This window comes from Panulirus ornatus, chromosome 66 (genome assembly GCF_036320965.1).
Source record: "Panulirus ornatus isolate Po-2019 chromosome 66, ASM3632096v1, whole genome shotgun sequence".
NCBI classification, from domain to species: domain Eukaryota; kingdom Metazoa; phylum Arthropoda; class Malacostraca; order Decapoda; family Palinuridae; genus Panulirus; species Panulirus ornatus.
The window spans coordinates 3629998-3648946 of record NC_092289.1 but is presented as its reverse complement, the minus strand read 5'-3'; the positions used below and the strand labels follow the sequence as shown (position 1 = coordinate 3648946).

The 18949-nt window shown below is 39.7% G+C and overlaps 1 protein-coding gene across 1 annotated transcript in view; it reads right to left on the bottom strand.

The window, feature by feature from the left end:
* LOC139746834 (uncharacterized) overlaps positions 1 to 18949 on the bottom strand; it is a 79047-nt gene that overhangs the window by 46934 nt on the left and 13164 nt on the right. Inside the window, exons 9-10 of the mRNA XM_071658429.1 lie at positions 14657 to 14772; positions 6969 to 7097 (exon numbers count right to left, since the gene is read on the bottom strand). Of these exons, the coding sequence (XP_071514530.1) occupies positions 6969 to 7097; positions 14657 to 14772 (245 nt within the window). The remainder of the gene's footprint in view (positions 1 to 6968; positions 7098 to 14656; positions 14773 to 18949) is intronic.

Sequence of the window (18949 nt, the reverse complement as noted above, 5' to 3'; positions counted from 1 at the left end):
GAACAGAGAATTGGGCCAGGTGAGGGTATTCCCTCAAAGGCCCAGTCCTCTGTTCTTAACGCTACCTCGCTAATGCGGGAAATGGCGAATAGTTTGGAAAAAAAAAAAAAAAAAAAAAAAAAAAAAAATATATATATATATATATATATATATATATATATATATATATATATATATGTGCGTGTGTGGGTGTTTACGTGTATGTGGGTGAACTGGGCCATTCTTTCATCTGTTTCCTTGCACTACCTTGCTAACACAGGGGACAGCGACTAAGTTTAATAAATAAATAAATAAATACATAAATATATATACATATATATACACACATATATACACATATATATACACACCGGATAGGGGTGAAAGAATACTTCCCACGTATTCCTCGCGTGTCGTAGAAAGCGACTAGAGGGGACGGGAGCGGGGGGCCAGAAATCCTCCCCTCCTTGTATTAACTTTCTAAAATGGGAAACAGAAGAAGGAGTCCGCTACCTCGCAAACGCGGGAGACAGCGACAAAGTATAATAAAAAAAAAAAAAATATATACACACATGTACATATTCACACTTGCTTGTCTTCATCCATTCCTGGCACCACCCAACCCTACAGGCAACAGTATCACCACCCCCTGCATCAGCGAAGTAGCGCCAGGAAACAGATGAAAAATGGCCACATCCGCTCACACTCATTCTCTAGCCGTCATGTAGAATGCACTGAGACCACACTTCCCTATCCACATCCAGATCCAACAGACCTTTCCATGGTTTACCCTGGATGTTTCACATGCCCTGGTTCAGTCCACTGACAGCATATCGACCCAACCATATCACATTGTTCCAATTCACTCTATTCTGTGCATGCCTTTCACCCTCCTACATGTTCAAGCCCCAACTGCTCAAAATATTTTTCACTCCATCCTTCCACCTCCAATTTGGTCTCCTGCTTCTCCTTGTTCCCTTCATCTCTGACATATCTATCATTTTTGTCCACCTTTCCTCACTCATTCTTTCTATATGTCCAAACCATATCAACACACCCTCTTCTGCTGTCTCAACCACACTCTTTTTATTACCACACATCTCTCTTACCCTTTCATTATTTACTAGATCACACCACCTCACACCACATATTGTCCTCAAACAGTACATTTCCAACACATCCACCCTCCTCCACATAACCATATCTATAGCCTATGCCTCTCAACCGTATAATACAATTAGGACTACTCCTTAAAACATACCCATTTTTACCCGAGATAACATTCTTTCCACACATCCTTCGGCTTAATGTTTTTTAAATTTCCTCTCCACTCCATCTCACTGGTGATAAGGCTATAGTGTCTTCCACTATGAAAACCCTTTTGAATTTGTTATTCATTTCCTCATATCTTTTCACTGTCCTTTACAATTCTTACCTCTGAATCTTTTAGCATGACAGCTGCCCTTTAACAGGCATTTTATTCCAAATCTATTAATGAAAAACTTTTAAATGCTTTCCTGTCTCATCTACAATATTCTTTCAAAGTTTCCTTGTTCCTCCTTTCTTATCCTGCCATACTCATTCCTTACTCTCTCATACCTAGCAAAAGCCTGCAGGCTGGCAGAAGAAGTGCCAGTATCTTTGCCACAGCACATCTCAAAGCACCTTGTTTTGTTGGTATCTTTTACTGAACTGTTCCTCCCTTCTTACCTTCTCTGTGCATTTGAGGCTAGATAAAGCCATGTTTCCAATCCTTCATTGTACCTTTAACAGAATCTTCCACAACAACGCCCTGGTTCCTAGCTACTGAACTCATTTCCCAATTCATGTTACCACAGAAACTGTTGAGTTTTGTGTAATTTCCACAATTATATTTCCTCTTTAACTCTTGTCTTATCTTTGTTCTTTCAATGATTTCCTCTGAGAATTTACTCCAATTACATAAAAGCTAATCTGTCCTTGTAAAGATTTTTTCCAAGTCAAAAAGCACCAGTCATGGACAAAAAAAAAAATCATAATGGCTATGCATTAACTGAAACATAATAAAAAGTTAAGGAGATACAGTAAAAAGGATGGAAGAGCAAAACTTCCTGGAAAATTTCATAAGTGAAAGACCTGCCTTCTAAAAAGAGGCAGATTACAGTTGTTAGAAAACTCATAAGAGGTTAAGAAAGTCCAGAGCTTAACAGCACAGGGAAAGAGACAAACATTATAACAGCCCAAACAAGAAGCCATCATTTTGAAGCTTCTACGAAGTGCTATCTCAAGAAAATGGAAAGAAAATTAACAATTTGGTATATGGCATGTAGGTCAAGTGCTGAGATCAAACCTGGAGCAATTTTTGGACTTCTTTGGACTAAAATCTGTGAAATAAGCCAGTACAGCAAGAACCTACTTATGTTGAGTGGTGGAATTACTCAGCTATTAAAAGGAGATAGGGACTTTCAAATAGTCTTCACCGAGAGACAAGGGAAGACAACAGGTTTCATAGGCATTAAAGTTAAACTAGTTGTGTGTGCCCTATTGAGAAGGAAGCGTGAAACAGGATGTGGTTTGGGGGAAAAAAATGAAAGGAGTGGAGGAATATATTGTTGTCAGAGAATGAGTATATTTGGTTATTAGCTGAAGAAAGGGAATTACAGACAAAAAGGAGTAAGGGCACAGGAGACAAGAGAAAAACCCTGATGAACAGCAACGTTGATGCAAATTCAGAGGCACATTCCTTCAACACACAAAGATCAATCCCATCACGTCCACATGCCTTGCTCATGCCCAGAGATAAGTGCTTTTGAGACAGTATGGAAAAATTAAGCCAACTGAGTCTGAGAACCTACCTCTATAAACATATAACTTCAGAACTTTACTTCTTTCCCTAGGCCACAATCTATCTCCTACTCTCTAATAAAGACATTGTTTTTCATTCTACTCCTAAAAGCATTAGAAAAAGATTTAATGAAAAGAAATAATGGTATGAAGATAAAAGAAAGATGTAACACCAATGTGGGAAATATTATTCTAGCTGTAGAGTTGTAGAACACTGGAATATATGACCACCTAATGTATTGTGTAAAAATTATCAATACCTTTGAATTAGTAGAAAAATACCTTACTGATATTTATCATCAGTGAACATTTCAGTTTCAAAGAGAATTAATCCTACTACTTTCTTTTCTTATAGCCAAGCCCCAATTATGCCATCTCTATTTAGAGTATGTAACTTTTCCCATTTACACTTTTCTATAACATCTCCATGCTAGTATATTTCTCCATACTATACGGTTTTCCTTCGCATACTCCTTCGCATACTATTTCATGTCAGCAGTTGAGCTGGAGGGAGTGGTGAGTTAGCAGGTGCCTTCTGCTTTATTATCCTCTTTCTTCCATAATTAAGAATATGACCGGAGATCACCTCATCACAGACCATTAGGTCTCCTTTTATCTATCCTTCTCATGTACTCCCAAAAGCTAGCTTCTTCATGTTTCTGCCTATGGTAAGCAAATACTTTCAATTATTACAGTATGGCCATCGTCAATTTGAGGGTAAGCCACTACAATGTCTCACCTCAGAACTAAAATTCATTCCTTTTCAAAAGGCAAGCTTTCCACTTCCTCTGAAATGCTATCTTCTTCATCTTTTCACCTTCAATCACTTTTTCATCTTAAGCCTGGCCTCAATAAGCCTTTAGATGATCCTCTTTTATTTACTTTAGTTTTTTCTACATCCATGGATCCAGTATGCATTTATTTTTACTAGAGCTTTCCCTAAAACCTACATTAAGTGTATATATCTTATTTATACACAATGCCCTTCATTTCATCTTTGTCCTAACTTCAGTGTTAAATAAACCTCTTTATGCAATCAATTAACATTCTATCCATTCTAGCTATCGAATCTATATACATCTATGATGTCCATTCCCTTTGGGAACTCCATCATGGGGAGGGCCAAGGCAAAAGAGTCTCAATAACTGCCGACTCCAGTACTGCTTTTTAGCCTTTAGTTCCCCATCTCTGCAAACCCTACATTAGAGTTGCCCTCTGCCTGTGGCCTGTTAAAGGCGAGGCATTAACTATTAAGTGGCACTGGAGTTCACTAGCTATGGAAACTGTACTGCAGTGGCCATCCCTCCGAGAGAGTTCCAGTTGAAAAAGGTGTCAATAAGTATAAATAGATAGATAGTTTCTCACCCTTAACAAGTCACTGGAGGAGTGCAACTCTAGTGAAGCGTTTTCAGAGGCTCTTACTAACAACTTCTACCTAATGTTCTTGCCTAATGTTCCAACCTATTACTTCTACCTAATGTTCCCAGCATATACTCCGACCTACTACTTCTACCAAATGCTCCTATTCGACACTCCTACCTAATACTTATATCTACTGTTCCTACCATCTTGCCTTCTGGCAAAATGGTTGGAGCAATGACAAGATCTTTTACTAGATCAATACCATGTATGTAAGGGACAAGAAGAATTAACCCTTTTCAAATTCTGTCACCATTTTCACCTCCTTTAGCATCAATGACAGGAGCAATGGCAGGATCTTTTACCAGATCAATACTATGTATGTAAGGGAAACGAAGAATTAACCCTCTTTAAATTTTGTCACCATTTTCACTTCCTCTAGCCTATGGTAGAGCTTACAAGAATTCTCTAGCAATAATTTCACGTGTTATTACATTCTCATCCAAAAAAAAATATGGGCAAAAAGCAGTTTTACAGAATACTGAATATATATATTGTTTCAATAAACGTCAAATAAATTATCAGATACAGAAACAGAAAGAATAGAAAAAGTCTGGAGAAATACTTAGACATGAATGGTCTAGAAATGTTCAAAGCAAGCCAACACATGCACTAAAAAAAAATCCAGCAAGAATAAATAAGCCTACAAAGCTGTGGGTACTGCACTTTATGACTGAATGTAAGTTCTCTTTCACTATTTTCCAGGCCAGATATCATTACTAGTGATGTAATGGGAGTGAAACTTCACACATCCATAGACATGGATGTGGATGAAGATGTTGTGAGAAGACATCAGCAGATGCAGAGGTGCACTATAATCATAATTCTACCACTTGACCTTATATCTATTTTCCATTAATCACTAAACATTACAGAAAAAGTAGATTTGAAGCAATAAAAAGGGCGTTACCAGGATGTGGGATAAGGACACCACTTGTTATTCACTGCATTATCCACTTCTCCAATTTCTCACCATTTGGAAGCAGTCACTCTTGACTCAACTCTCAACTAATACTCTTTTGCTTTATTCACATTGTATTCTTTATAAGTGAATCCAAGGTTTTGAAAGGCCGCACTTCAAAAATAAAAGTTTTTCAGCTCTGTCTCCTTTTCAACCATCCTTTCTTCTCATCATAAATATTACCAATACCCCTGAATAACTGCTCATTAGGAACACCAATGGGATGACATGCAAGAAACATTTTGCTAATTTGCTCAAATTTGGAAACAAATTCTACTTCAATTTCCAACAAACCATGGAATCATCATCCTGCCCAATCCTTTTCACTCTGTGATACTCTCAAATCAATTCTGATGAGTTCTTTCTTAAGTCAAGTTCTGCTTCATCATCACTACTTGAAGCCAGTAGTGCATTCAATGAATCTAGATTTGAGATGGATTTGCTCGTTCAAGCTGTTGCTTCAGCTGGCTCATCCCATACCTTTATAACAGGAAGGTCACAGGATGTCTCTCATAATTTTTTGTGTCATTAATTTCACTGCAGTGTTCCTTGAACACAATTCGTGACATATGAATGGGAAAAGACTTTTGCCTTGTATTTTGGATCTATGTATGCTGCTAAAGTATACCTGTTGTTGGTTATCAGATCACTGAATCTCTTTCATAAATCTAATCATGCTGCCTCATTCACTGTCTTAATTACAAGATCAAATACATCCAACATCCACATAGGTAAAGTGAAAATGTTTGAAGTAGATTCAGAAGTGAAAATTGAGCAGAAGTTCCATGGAAGTGAAAATGGAAATGGATGTCATATACATCAACAATCATTGCATACTCTAATAACATGTTATAATAAATAATGAAAAGTAATATACTGTGGAAGAAAAAAAGTCACATGCACCAGATTCAAACACCCAACAGTATGTCATACTTGTCTTTCTATGCTGTATATGGGCTTTTCTAATCAGGACGCAGCTTTCATTATGAGGGTAATTTTCAACTGAAGCTCTGCCCAATATCGCTCTAAACACCAGTTACCATGAGTAACAACACAAGCAAATTACCAAGTTTTTTAAGTGAGCCTACCACCATGATGAATATCCGTTTTGTCTTCATGTGGCTTTAAGGAGAAATTCTGATCAAAATCTAATTATATAATGCTGAATTTAAAATTAGGAAGACAGAATACTGAATATGGATGATCTGATACAGTGATGAGAAGTGAAACAAATTCATTTATGATTAAGTTTATTAGATCCATCATTAAATTATACTTAATCCTTATAAAAGGCAGCTACTGAAGCATAGTAATAAATATGCAAGTATTATCATTAATGATGATGTATGAGATGAAAAACTGCCCTTAAAATCTAAATTCATACATACAATCATACAAGAAGCAAAAAGCAATATAAATAATGAAATTCCATTTTCATATTCAAACCTTGTTCCAATTCTATATGACATATGTCATATCTAAAAGTCTGGGTCTCACTTCCTCACTGCATTTACCATACCATATTCTGTCACCTAAGCATAAACTCCATCAATAAATAAATAATGTACTGCATCTATAATCAATATTTGCCATCCTACACATTACTCTCGTTACAGATGGATAATATAATGTGTTTGGGAAGTTGTGGTAAATGTATATCCATGAGAGGTGTTTGTAACAAAAAAACAAACCACAGCCACCCTACAAATGAATGGAATATCACTCCCATACAGTTATGGTACTACCATCTACCATCATGAATTTACAAACACTAAGGGCAGCTTACTATTGCTACTCAGATCTATGGCTTCATTGGCATTGGGGCTATAGTTGAACCTCTTCACTGGGTGACCACTACAGTGCCTCTTTCCTTCCTCTAGAGTGTTCTCTAGGTTCACTCTTGGACGTTTCAGACCTGCAAAGAGAAAATCACCTGTTGAAAATTTCTCTTAAATGTATGAAGTTCTTGAGAACATAAAGATCTCAAACCACTATAGACCAGTAAAATCACAAAAATGACCAAACCTGGTATGATTATAGAATTCTTTAAGATCCTAAGATGCTTTACATAAAAAAATATAATTTTCTGTGATAATACAGTGCTCAACACAGTAACAACTGCAAGTGACCAAGAAATTCTGAAGTATCTCAACAAGCTTACTTTATCACAAAGTAATTCAATTTGTATGGTTGTTATCGGTGTGGAGTGAATGCTGTATGTTATCCCCTAACAGCTGGTGTTTAGTTCAGCTGAAGTGAATGTCTATTCAAGATGACTGGAAGGTGCGAGCTCGATTCTTGTCAGTATGCAAATACAGGTGTTACCAGGCTCTTCCTAATTGAGGTTACACTTGAATGAAAAGTCATCTTTGGTGAGGCTGTAGCACTCTCAGTGGATCAAACAAAATAAAGTCTCATCAAAGAACTTCTTTCAAGGAAGTCTATTCTCTCCCAGATAATGAGTGTAACACAGACCTGAACCACAGGAATTCCTGGAAATGCAATCCTGGGTAACACAAGGATCCTTTGAAAAAGGGGTCCTTGGGTAATTACGAATAAATACTTGTTTCATCCTCGTTTGCTATTTCCTGTAATGTCAAAGTAATACCAAGAACAAAGAACAGCCATATTTGCAAACACCCACTCTCTGAACAGCTGTATTTGCTCACACCCACTCTCCTACTTTCATGAATAAAACACTGACACCTGAGCCCTTTATCCACAACCAAGCCCCTACACACCTTTCCAGTGTTACCAATGACCACTTCATATGCCCTATCTATCTATTCTATCTTTATCTCTGATGCCTGTTCCCTACTGGAATTCCCCTAATGGGGTGGCCATGGCAATACAGTCTCTATAAATAGAAGACTCCAGTGCTGCTTTTAAGCTTTTAGTGCCTCACCCTTCACAGGTTGCTAGCAGAGGGTAACACAGGGGTGTTTGCACAGGCTCCTACCTAATATTCCTACTGACTACTACTAACTAATGCTCCTGCCTAATGTTCCTAACTTATGCTTCTACCTAATGTTTCTACCTGAATCTCCTGCCTAAATGTTCCTACCTACTAACTTCTAGCTACTGCTCCTACCAATCTATTCTATCTTTATCTCTGATGCCTGTTCCCTACTGGAATTCCCCTAATGGGGTGGCCATGGCAATACAGTCTCTATAAATAGAAGACTCCAGTGCTGCTTTTAAGCTTTTAGTGCCTCACCCTTCACAGGTTGCTAGCAGAGGGTAACACAGGGGTGTTTGCACAGGCTCCTACCTAATATTCCTACTGACTACTACTAACTAATGCTCCTGCCTAATGTTCCTAACTTATGCTTCTACCTAATGTTTCTACCTGAATCTCCTGCCTAAATGTTCCTACCTACTAACTTCTAGCTACTGCTCCTACCAATTTACCAAACAGCAGGGCTAGCAGAAGGTGCTCACCACAGGAAGATCTAGAGTTATGAAGAATGGGCCATGGGAGTTGAGTGTTGTCAAGTGTTATGTGTAACAAGAAGAGAGTACATGTTTGCGGACAGAATACCAATTGTCCATGTGTGGGTGAGGCAAAAAAAAAAAAAAAAAAAAAAAGACAGCTACCTGGATCAGAGGAGTGCAACTTGACATCCTGTGAAGTGCTGGCTCAATATGGCCATCACTAACCCTCTTGATACCCAGGCAGGTAATGTACCTCCTTAATCAATAGTGGTCTACCAACTACTACCTACTGATCAAATGTCAACCCCTGTGTGCCACACTGCTCCAATTTGCTCTTGCCCATGCATGATTCAACCTCTTGGATGTTCGAGTCTTGACCCCTCAAAGCATCTTTCATGCCAACCTTCAACCTCATTCTTTATTTCTATCTTTTCCTTGTTCCCTCCACTTCCAATATGCATACCCTTTTAGTCATCCTCGTTTTACTTATCTCTGTATGTCCAAGCCATTTCAACATGCCCTCTTCAGATATCATGTGTAATCCTCTTGCTACCACATACCTCTCTTACCCTATAAATATATTCAAACAACCTTTGTCACTCCACATATTGTCCTCAGACATTTCATTTCACTGCAGAAGGTGGGAGGTGGTCTTGTGAGAAAAGATAGTGAGCCAGCATTTCAGTGGTTGTCAAGCTGCACTCCTTTGACCCCAATAGCTGTCTTTTCTTTCTGCCTCACCACATAGGGACTGTTGGCATTCTGTTCACAAACATGCAATCTCTCCTTGTCACACACAACATCTGACAACACTTAACTCACACACATCATTCACAACCCTATTTTTTTTGTCCTAGCCCTACCTTTCAGCAAAATAGCAGATGTAATAGATAGAAGTAGAAGGTAGGAACAATAGTGAGGAGCATTAGGCAGTAGTAGCAATATGTAAGAACATCAGTTGAGAGCATTAGGTAGATACATTAGGTAATAGTAATTGGTGGGAGCATTGGGTAGAAGCCTCTGAAAACACTGCACTAGAGTTGCCCTTTGCCTATGGCCTGTTAAGAGTGAGGGACTTAAGGCTAAAAAGCACCAGAGTTCATCAATCATGCAGACTTTTTTGACGTGGCCACACCCTTGTGAGAGTTCCCGAACAGAACAGGTATCAAAGGTATAGACAGACAGAAAGGTTCAGGTAGAATAACAAAATGTTTTGAAAGGTGGTTTATAGTGTAAGAAAAAACAAAGATAATGAATGGGAACATAGGTGAAAGGGGCAAATAGGGCAGTGGTAACAGGCAAAAATGAGGAAGAGATGATGAAGTGAGTATTTTGAAGGAATGTTGAATGGGTTCAAAGATTGGGTGGCATATGTGGGGTGTTTTGATGTGAATATAAGCAAAGTGACAGAGTTATGGCAAGAAGTTAAGTTAAAGGTAAAAGGTAAGAAATGGTCAAATCTTTGCACAAGATGAAGTACACCCATGGCTAGAGTGGGTGAGTTTGAACTTCTTAAGAAAGGGGGTGATTGTGTTGTATTTGGTTAATTAAGAATTTCAATGTCTGTACAGATCATGGTGAGGTGCCTGAGGATTGGTGTAATGCTAAAGTAGTTCAATTGTATAAAGGCAAGGGGGAAAAAATTCAAATGTTCAACTTCGAAAGGTAAAGTTTGTTAGGCTGGTAAGTTGTAAGAGTGGTGACATGCACAGAGCATCAAAATGGGGAGGATTATAGGGGAGTGAAAAAGGATGTGTTGTTCAGGTGTTTCCATTGAAGAATGTGAATGATACACATGTATACTTAGGAGAAACAGAAGGATTAGTATATAGCATTTATGAATCTGGAGAAAGCACATGACAGAACTGATTGAGATGCCTTGTGAAGGGTGTTACAGATATATGGTGAGGGAAGAAAGCTAGTACAAGAGGCAGAGAATTTCTACAAAGTAAGGTGTGTGTGCAAGAAGGAAGAGAGAAGGGTGAGTAGGTTCCAGGCAGGTCTGTGTCAGGGGTTTGTGACATTTCCGTGGCTGTTTAATCTATTTCTGAATGGGATGGTGCAGATGAATGTGAGGGTCTTGGAGACAGGCAATTTGCAGTCTGTCAAGGGTGGGGTGGAGCCTGAGTGGCAAGTTACTTAATGTTTGCTGATGATAAAGCACTGGTGGCAGATATAAATGAGAAAATGCAGATGGTTTCTGAGTCTGGAAGGGTGTGTGAAAGGAAAGAGTAAATGTGAATAAAAGCAATGTTATAAAGCTCAGCTATGAAAAGGCAGAAGTTATTTGAGTGGGAGTTTTAATGGAGAGAACCTGGAGAAAGTGAAGTATTTCATATAACTGTAAGTGGATATGGCAGCATATGGAAAAATGGGAGATGAAGTTAGCCATTGGGTGAGTGAGGAGACAAAGGTCCTGGGTGCACTGAAGAATGTCTAGAAAGGGAGGCTGGAAATCCTCCCTTCCAGTTAATACTTTTCCAAAAGAAGGAACACAGAAGGGGGCCAAGTGAGGATATCCCTTCTAAGGTTCAGTCCTCTGTTGTTGACATGACCTCGCTAATGCAGGGAATGGGGAATACGTATGGAGGAAAAAAAGCTAGGAAATGGACGTGGCCTTTCTTTGTATGTTTCCTGGTGCTACCTTGCTGATGCAGGGGGTGGTGATGCTGTTTCCTGTGGGGCAGGGTAGCACTGGGAAAGGACAATGGTGAGCAAGTATGACTATGTATATGTGTATATTTGTATACATATATGTGTGAAGCGTCTGGGGTAAACCATGGAAATTTATGTGGGGCCTGGATGTGGAAAGGGAGCTGTGTTTCGTTGCATTATTACATGACAGCTAGAGACTGAATGTGAACGAATGGGGCCTTTGTTGTCTTTTCCTAGCACTAACTCGCACACATGAGGGGGGAGGGGGTTGTTATTTCATGCGTGGCGAGGTGGCGATGGGAATGAATAAAGGCAGACTATGAATTATGCACATGTGTATATATGTATATGTCTGTGTGTGTATATATATGTATACGTTGAGATGTATAGATATGAATATTTGTGTGTGTGGATGTGTATGTATATAAATGTGTATGTGGGTGGGTTGGGCCATTCTTTCGTCTGTTTCCTTGCACTACCTTGCTAACACGGGAGACAGCGACAAAGCAAAATAAACAAATAAATATAATATATGTGTATGTATGCATGTGTATATGTATGTATTATGTATGTATGTATTCATGTATGTACGTATGTATGTGTGTATGTATTTGTGAATATATGTAAATGCGAGTGGATGGGTCTTTCTTCACCTGTTTCCTGGTGCTGCCTTGCTAACATGGGAAACAGTGATCAAGTATAATAAAACATAGATATATACAGTTAACCCTCGATTTAATGGACTAATATGGGGCAGGGGGTGTCCACTAAGTTTAATGTAACCTTTGAGCTGTTACTTAGTAAAATATACATTATACTGTAATACAATATACAGTTCACATGCTTTCTTTTAGCTCCTCTATCACTTGATGCCATTTTGAATCTTAAGGATTGCAAAACTTTCTAACAAATAAAGTGAAAATTCTCTGTATGCAACCTGACCACAAAACAGCTTGAGTCAGAGTGAGACCAAAACTAAGTAAGTATACCCCATGCTACTAAAAACAAGAGCAGTATGAAATACGCATGGTGTGGCATTTGAGACTTTTGACTTTTTTCAAATCATTATTAATTAATGTATAACTATTTGCCAGGTCCGTTAAATCCAAAATCTGTCGTATCAGGGTCTGTTAAAATGAGAGTTTACGGTATATACATTTTTTTTTATCCATGCTCACCATTTCCTGCAAGAGCGAGGTAGCATCAAGACCAGATGATAGAGCCTTAGAATGAAGAAATCCTCTCTTGGCTCTTTGCTCTGTTCCTTCTTTTGAAAAATAATACTGGAAGGGAGGATTTTCAGCCACTTGCTCCAATTCCCATTAATTGCCTTCAACAATACACAGGGGAATACATGTGCAGTAATCTTTCCCCTATCCCTAGAGTTTGGAAAGAGGGGCGAGTAAGCAGTCTGTTGGGGATGAGAGGACCTGGGAAGAGAGCCAGTTGTTGTTTGCCAATGATACAGCACTGGTGGCTGATTCAAGTGAGAAACTGCAGAAGTTGGTGACTGAATTTAGAAAAGTGTGAAAGGAGAAAGTTGAGAATAAATATGAATAAGAGCAAGGTTATTAGGTTCAGCAGGGTTGAGGGACAAGTTGGTTGGGATGTAAGTTTGCGTGGAGAAAAATTAGAGGAAGAAGTGTTTTAGATATCTGGAAGTGGACTTAGCAGCAAATGGAACCATGGAAGTGGAAGAGAGTCACAGGGTAGGGTAGGGTAGGGTAGGGTGGGTGGGTGTGTGTGTGTGGGTGGAGAGACGAGGAATGTGTGGAAGGAAAAATATGTTATCTCAAAGAGCAAAAATGGGTACGTTTAAAGGAATAGTAGTTCCAACAGTATTATAAGGTTGTGGGGCATGAGCAAAGATAGGGTTGTGCAGAAGAGGGTGGATGTGCTGGAAATGAAATGTTTGAGACAATATGTGGTGTCAGGTGGTTTGAGTAAATAATGAAAGGGTCAGAGGGATGTTTGGAAATAAAAAGTGTGTAGTTGAGACAGCAGAAGAGGATGTGTTGAAATGGTTTGGACATATGGAGAGAATGGGTGAGGAATGGTTGACAAATAGGATGTATGTGTCAGAGGTGGAGGGAACAAGGAGCAGTGGGAGACCAAACTGGAGGTGGAAGGATGGGGTGAAAAAGATTTTAAGTGAGTGCTGCCTGAATATACATGAGGGTGAGAGGTGTGTGCGGAATAGAGTGAATTGGAACGATGTGGTATACCAGGGTCGACGTGCTGTCAATGGACAGAACCAGGGCATGTGAAATGTCTGGGGCAAACCAGGGAAAGGTCTGTGGGGTCTCGATGTGGATAAGGAGGAGCTGTAATTTTGATGCATCACACATGACAACTAGAGACTGAGCATGAATGAATGCGGCCTTTTTGTCTGTTTTCCTAGCACCACCTTACTGAAGCAGGAGGTAGCAATGCTGTTTTCTGTGGGATGAGGTGGCACTAGGAATGGATGAAGGCAAGCAGTTATGAATATGTGCATATGTATATATGTATGTGTATGTATCTCTTTCTTTCAAACTATTCGCCATTTCCCACGTTAGCAAGGTAGCATTAATAACAGAGGCTTGGGCCTTTGAGGGAATATCCTCACCTGGCCCCCTTCTCCGTTCCTTCTTTTGGAAAATTAAAAAAAAAAACGAGAGGAGAGGATTTCCAGGCCCCCCTCTCCCTCCCCTTTTAGCCGCCTTCTACTACACAGGGAATACATGGAAGGTATTCTTTCTCCCCTATCCCCAGGGATAATGTGTATGTATATGTCAGTATATTTGTATATGATGATGTCTATATGTATATGTACATGTATGGGTGTTTATGCATATATGTATGTATATGAGTGGATGGGCCATTCTTCGTCTGTTTCCTGGCGCTACCTCGCTGACATGGGAAACAGTGTGTCGTAAGGTAGGGATAGGGGCAAAGGTTCTAGAAGCACTGGAGAATGTATGGAATGAGAAAGTGTTATCTGAGAGGGCAAAAATGGGTATGTTTAAAGAAATAGTAGTCCTACTGACATTGTACAGATGTGAGGCATGGGCCATAAATAAGGTTGTGCAAAGAATAGTGGATGTGTTAGAAATCAAATGTTTGAGGACAATATATGGTGTGAGGTGGTTTGATCAAGTTAGTAATGTAAGGGTAAAAGAGAAGTGTGGTAATAAAAAAAAAGTGTGATTGAGAGAGCAGGAGGTGTGCTGAAATGTGGAGACAATGAGTAAGGAAAGGTTGATTCTATGATCCATCATGAAATGATAATTTATTTCTGACTTATGCTTAAACTGTGAGGAAGTGTCTAATTCATCAAACAACCTCAAAACCTAAGGATAGATTTCATCTAAATTCAACTCTAGCAAAATATCAAAGACTTACTGTCTGGGAGATATGTGAAGTCAAGAGGTTCACTCGTATCTCTATCAGTGGGTCGTTCAAGCTGTATTTTGACCCGAACAGATGTATTCAAGTTTGTATATCGATATGCTGGAGTCCTGAAATTTGAAAAAAATACACATGTATATACAGGTGTGAACTGATATCATTACAATCTATCATCAATATTCAAGCTCTAAATTTCACGGGATCAAATTTTTGTTTTTATACTTGATCAACATTTCTCACATTAATGAGGTACTGCCAGGAACAGATGAAGAAAGGCCACATCCACTCAAATCCATTCTCCATGCACCAAAACCACAATTTCCTATCCACAACCAGGCACTACAGAACTTGACATGGTTTACCCCAGATACTTCAATGCTCTATTCTAACCTTGGTTACGTCCTTACAAATTTAGATACCCCAGCTGAAATGGTTTGGACATATGGAGAGAATGAGTGAGGGAAGGTTGACAAAGATCATATATGTGTCAGAATGGGAGGGAACACGGAGACTAGGGAAACCAAATTGGAGTTATAAGGATGGAGTGAAAAAGTTTTGAGCAAATGGGGCCTGAACAAGCAGGAGGGTGAAAGGTGGGCATGGAACAGAGTAAACTGAAATGATGTGGTATACCTGGGTCAACATGCTGTCAATGTACTCCTTTCACACACTCTTCCAAACTCAGTCATCAACTTCTGCTTTTCACACTCGAATCAGCCATCAGTGCTGTATCATCAACAAACAACTACTCACTTCACAGGCTTCTCATCCCAACAGACTTGCCCATCTCTCCAAGACTCTTGAATTTACCTTCCTTAATTCCCTATTCATAATCAAATTAAACAACCATGGTGATATCACACACCCCTACAGACCAACCTTCAGCGGGAACCATTCACTCTCCTCTCTTCCTACTCATACAAATGCCTTAGACCACTGATAAAAACTTCTCACTACTTCCAGCAGCATACCTCCTTCACCATATATTCTTAAGACCTTCCACAACGCATCTCTATCAACCCTATCATATGCCTTCTCCTGATCCATAAATGTCACACACAAATCCATGTTTTTATACATTGACAGAAAGTTGACCCCAGTACACCACATTGGACCAATTCACTCTATTCCTTACACGCCTATCACCCTCCTGTATGTTCAGGCCCTAATAATTCAAAATTTTTTTCACTCCATCCCTCAACCTCCACTTTGGTCTCTTGCTTCTCCTTGTTCCTTCCACCTCTGACACATGTATCCTCTTTGTCAGTCTTTCCTCACTCATTCCCTCCATATGTCCAAACCACTTCAACACCCTCTTCTGCTCTCTCAATCACACTTTTTATTTCCTCACATCTCTCTCTCACCCTTTCATTAATTACTCAATCAAACCACCTCACACCACATATTGTCCTCGAACATTTCATTTCCAACAGTCCAACCTCCTCTGCACATCCGTATCTATTGCCCATGCCTCACAACCATATAACATTGTTGGAACTACCATTCCTTCAAACTTACCCATTTTTGCTCTCTGAGATAACATTCTCTCCTTTCACACATTCTTCATTGCTCCAAGAATCTTTGCCCCCTCCCCCACCCAGTGACTCAATTCCATGGTTCCATTCACTGCGAAATCCACTCCAAGATATCTAAAACACTTCACTTCCTCCAAATTTTCTCCATCCAAACTTACATCCCAATTAACCTGTTCCTCAACCCTAGTGAACCTAAGAACATTGCTCTTATTCACATTTACTCTCAACTTTTTCTTTTCACTTATTTTTCCACACTAATTCACCAACTTCTGCAGTTTCACACTCAAATCAGCCACCAGAGCTGTATCATTGGCAAACAAAACTGACTCATCCTCCCAGGCCCTCTCATCCCCAACGGGCTGCATACTTGCCCCTCTCTCCAAAACTCTTGCATTTATCTCCCTAACCACCCCCTCCATAAACAAATTAAACAACCATGGGAACATTACACACCCTTGCCATAGACCAACATTCATTGGGAACCAATCACTCTCCTCTCTTCCTACTCGTACGCATGCGTTACATTCTTGGTAAACACTTTTTACTGCTTCTAGCAACTTACCTCCCATACCATATACTCATAAAACCTTCCACAAAGCATATCTATGATCCCCATCATATGCCTTCTCTAGATCCATAAATGCTGCTTACAAATCCATCTGTTTTTCTAACTATTTCTCAAATACATTCTTCATAGCAAACACCTGATCCACATATCCTCTACCACTTCGGAAACCACGCTGCTCTTCCCTAATCTGATGCTCTGTACATGCCTTCACCCTCTCAATCAATACCCTCCAAAATAATTTCCCAGGAATACTCAACAAACTTATGCCTCTGCAGTTCCAACACTCACCTTTATACCCTTTGCCTTTGTACAATGGCACTATGCCTGCATTCTGCCAATACTCAGGCATTTCACCATGATCCATGCATACAATGAATATCCTTACCAACCAATCAACAAAACAGTCACCCCCTATTTTAATAATTTCTACCACAATACCATCCAAACCCGCTGCCTTGCCAGATTTCATCTTACGCAAAGCTTTCACTAACTCTTCTCTCTTAAACCAAACCATTCTCCCTGATCATCTCCATGCACCATTCTGACCAAAACGCCCTATATATGCCACTATATCAAACACACTCAAAAACTTTCAAAACACTCACTCCATCTCCTTCTCACTTCATCATTACTTGTTATCACTTCCCCACTTGCCCCCTTCACCGATGTTCCCATTTGTTCTCCTCTTAAGCACGTTATTTCCCTTCTTTCAAAACATTTTTTTATTCTCCCTACACTTTAATGATACTCTCTCACCCCAACTCTCATTTGCCCTCTTTTCCAACCCTTGCACCTTTTTCTTGACCTCCTGCCGCTTTCTTTTATACATCTCCCAGTCATTCCTCACACACTCCCCTCACGTCATTTGCTCTCACCTTTTGCCATTCTACACTCAGTTTCTCCATGTACTTCCTCACACAAGTCTCCTTTCTGAACTCACTTACTCTCACCACTCTCTTCTCCCCAACATTCTCTCTTCTTTCTTGAAAACCTCTACAAATCTTCACCTTTGCCTCCACAAGATAGTGATCATACATCCCTCCAGCTGCCCATCTCAGCACACTAACATCCAAAAGTCTCTCTTTTGCATGCCTATCGATTAAAATGTAACCCAATAATGCCCTTTGACCATCTCTCCGACTCACATATATATACTTATGTATATCTCTCTTTTCAAACCATCAATCCAGAATTTACTTTCTTACACTCTATAACATACTCCCACAACTGCTTCAGGAGTGCTACTCCTTCCTTAGCTCTTGTCCTCTCACTATTCCCTGACTTTACTCCCAAGACTTTCCCAAATGACTCTTCCCCTTTACCTTAAGCTTCATTATACTCAGAGCCAAAACATCCACGTTTCTTTCCTCAAACATTCTACCTATCTCTCCTTTCTGCTCATCTTGGTTACATCCATACATTCACACAACCCCCAATCTGAGCCTTCAAGGAGGATGAGCACTCCCTGCTTGACTCCCTTTTTAGAAATTGAAATAAATACATAAATATATATATCCTTTTATATAACTCATACATACTCTTAGCTCATACCCAGTGTATAACCATGGAACCATGGAAGCAGAAGTGAATCATAGGGTGGGGGAGGGGGCGAAAATTCTGGAAGCCTTGAATAATGTGTGGAAGTCGAGAACATTATCTCGGAAAGCAAAAATGGGTATGTTTGAAGGAATTGTGGTTCCAACAATGTCGTATGGTTGCGAGGCATGGGCTATGATAAGAGTTGTGCACAGGAGGGTGGATGTGCTGAAAATGAGATGTTTGAGGACAAAATGTGGTGTGAGGTGGTTTGATCGAGTAAGTAATACTAGGGTAAGATAGATGTGTGGTCATAAAAAGAGTGTGGTTGAGAGAGCAAAAGAGGGTGTTTTGAAATGGTTTGGTCACATGGAGAGAATGAGTGAGGAAAGATTGACCAAGAGGATATCTGTGTCAGAGGTGGAGGGAACGAGGAGAAGTGGGAAACCAAATTGGAGGTGGAAAGATGAAGTGAAAAAGATTTTGAGTGATAGGGGCCTGAACATGAAGGAGGGTGAAAGGCGTGCAAGGAATAGAGTGAACTGGAACAATGTGGTATACCGGGGTCGATGTGCTGTCAATGGATTGAACCAGGGCATGTGAAGCGTCTGGGGTAAACCATGGAAAGTTCTGTGGGGCCTGGATGTG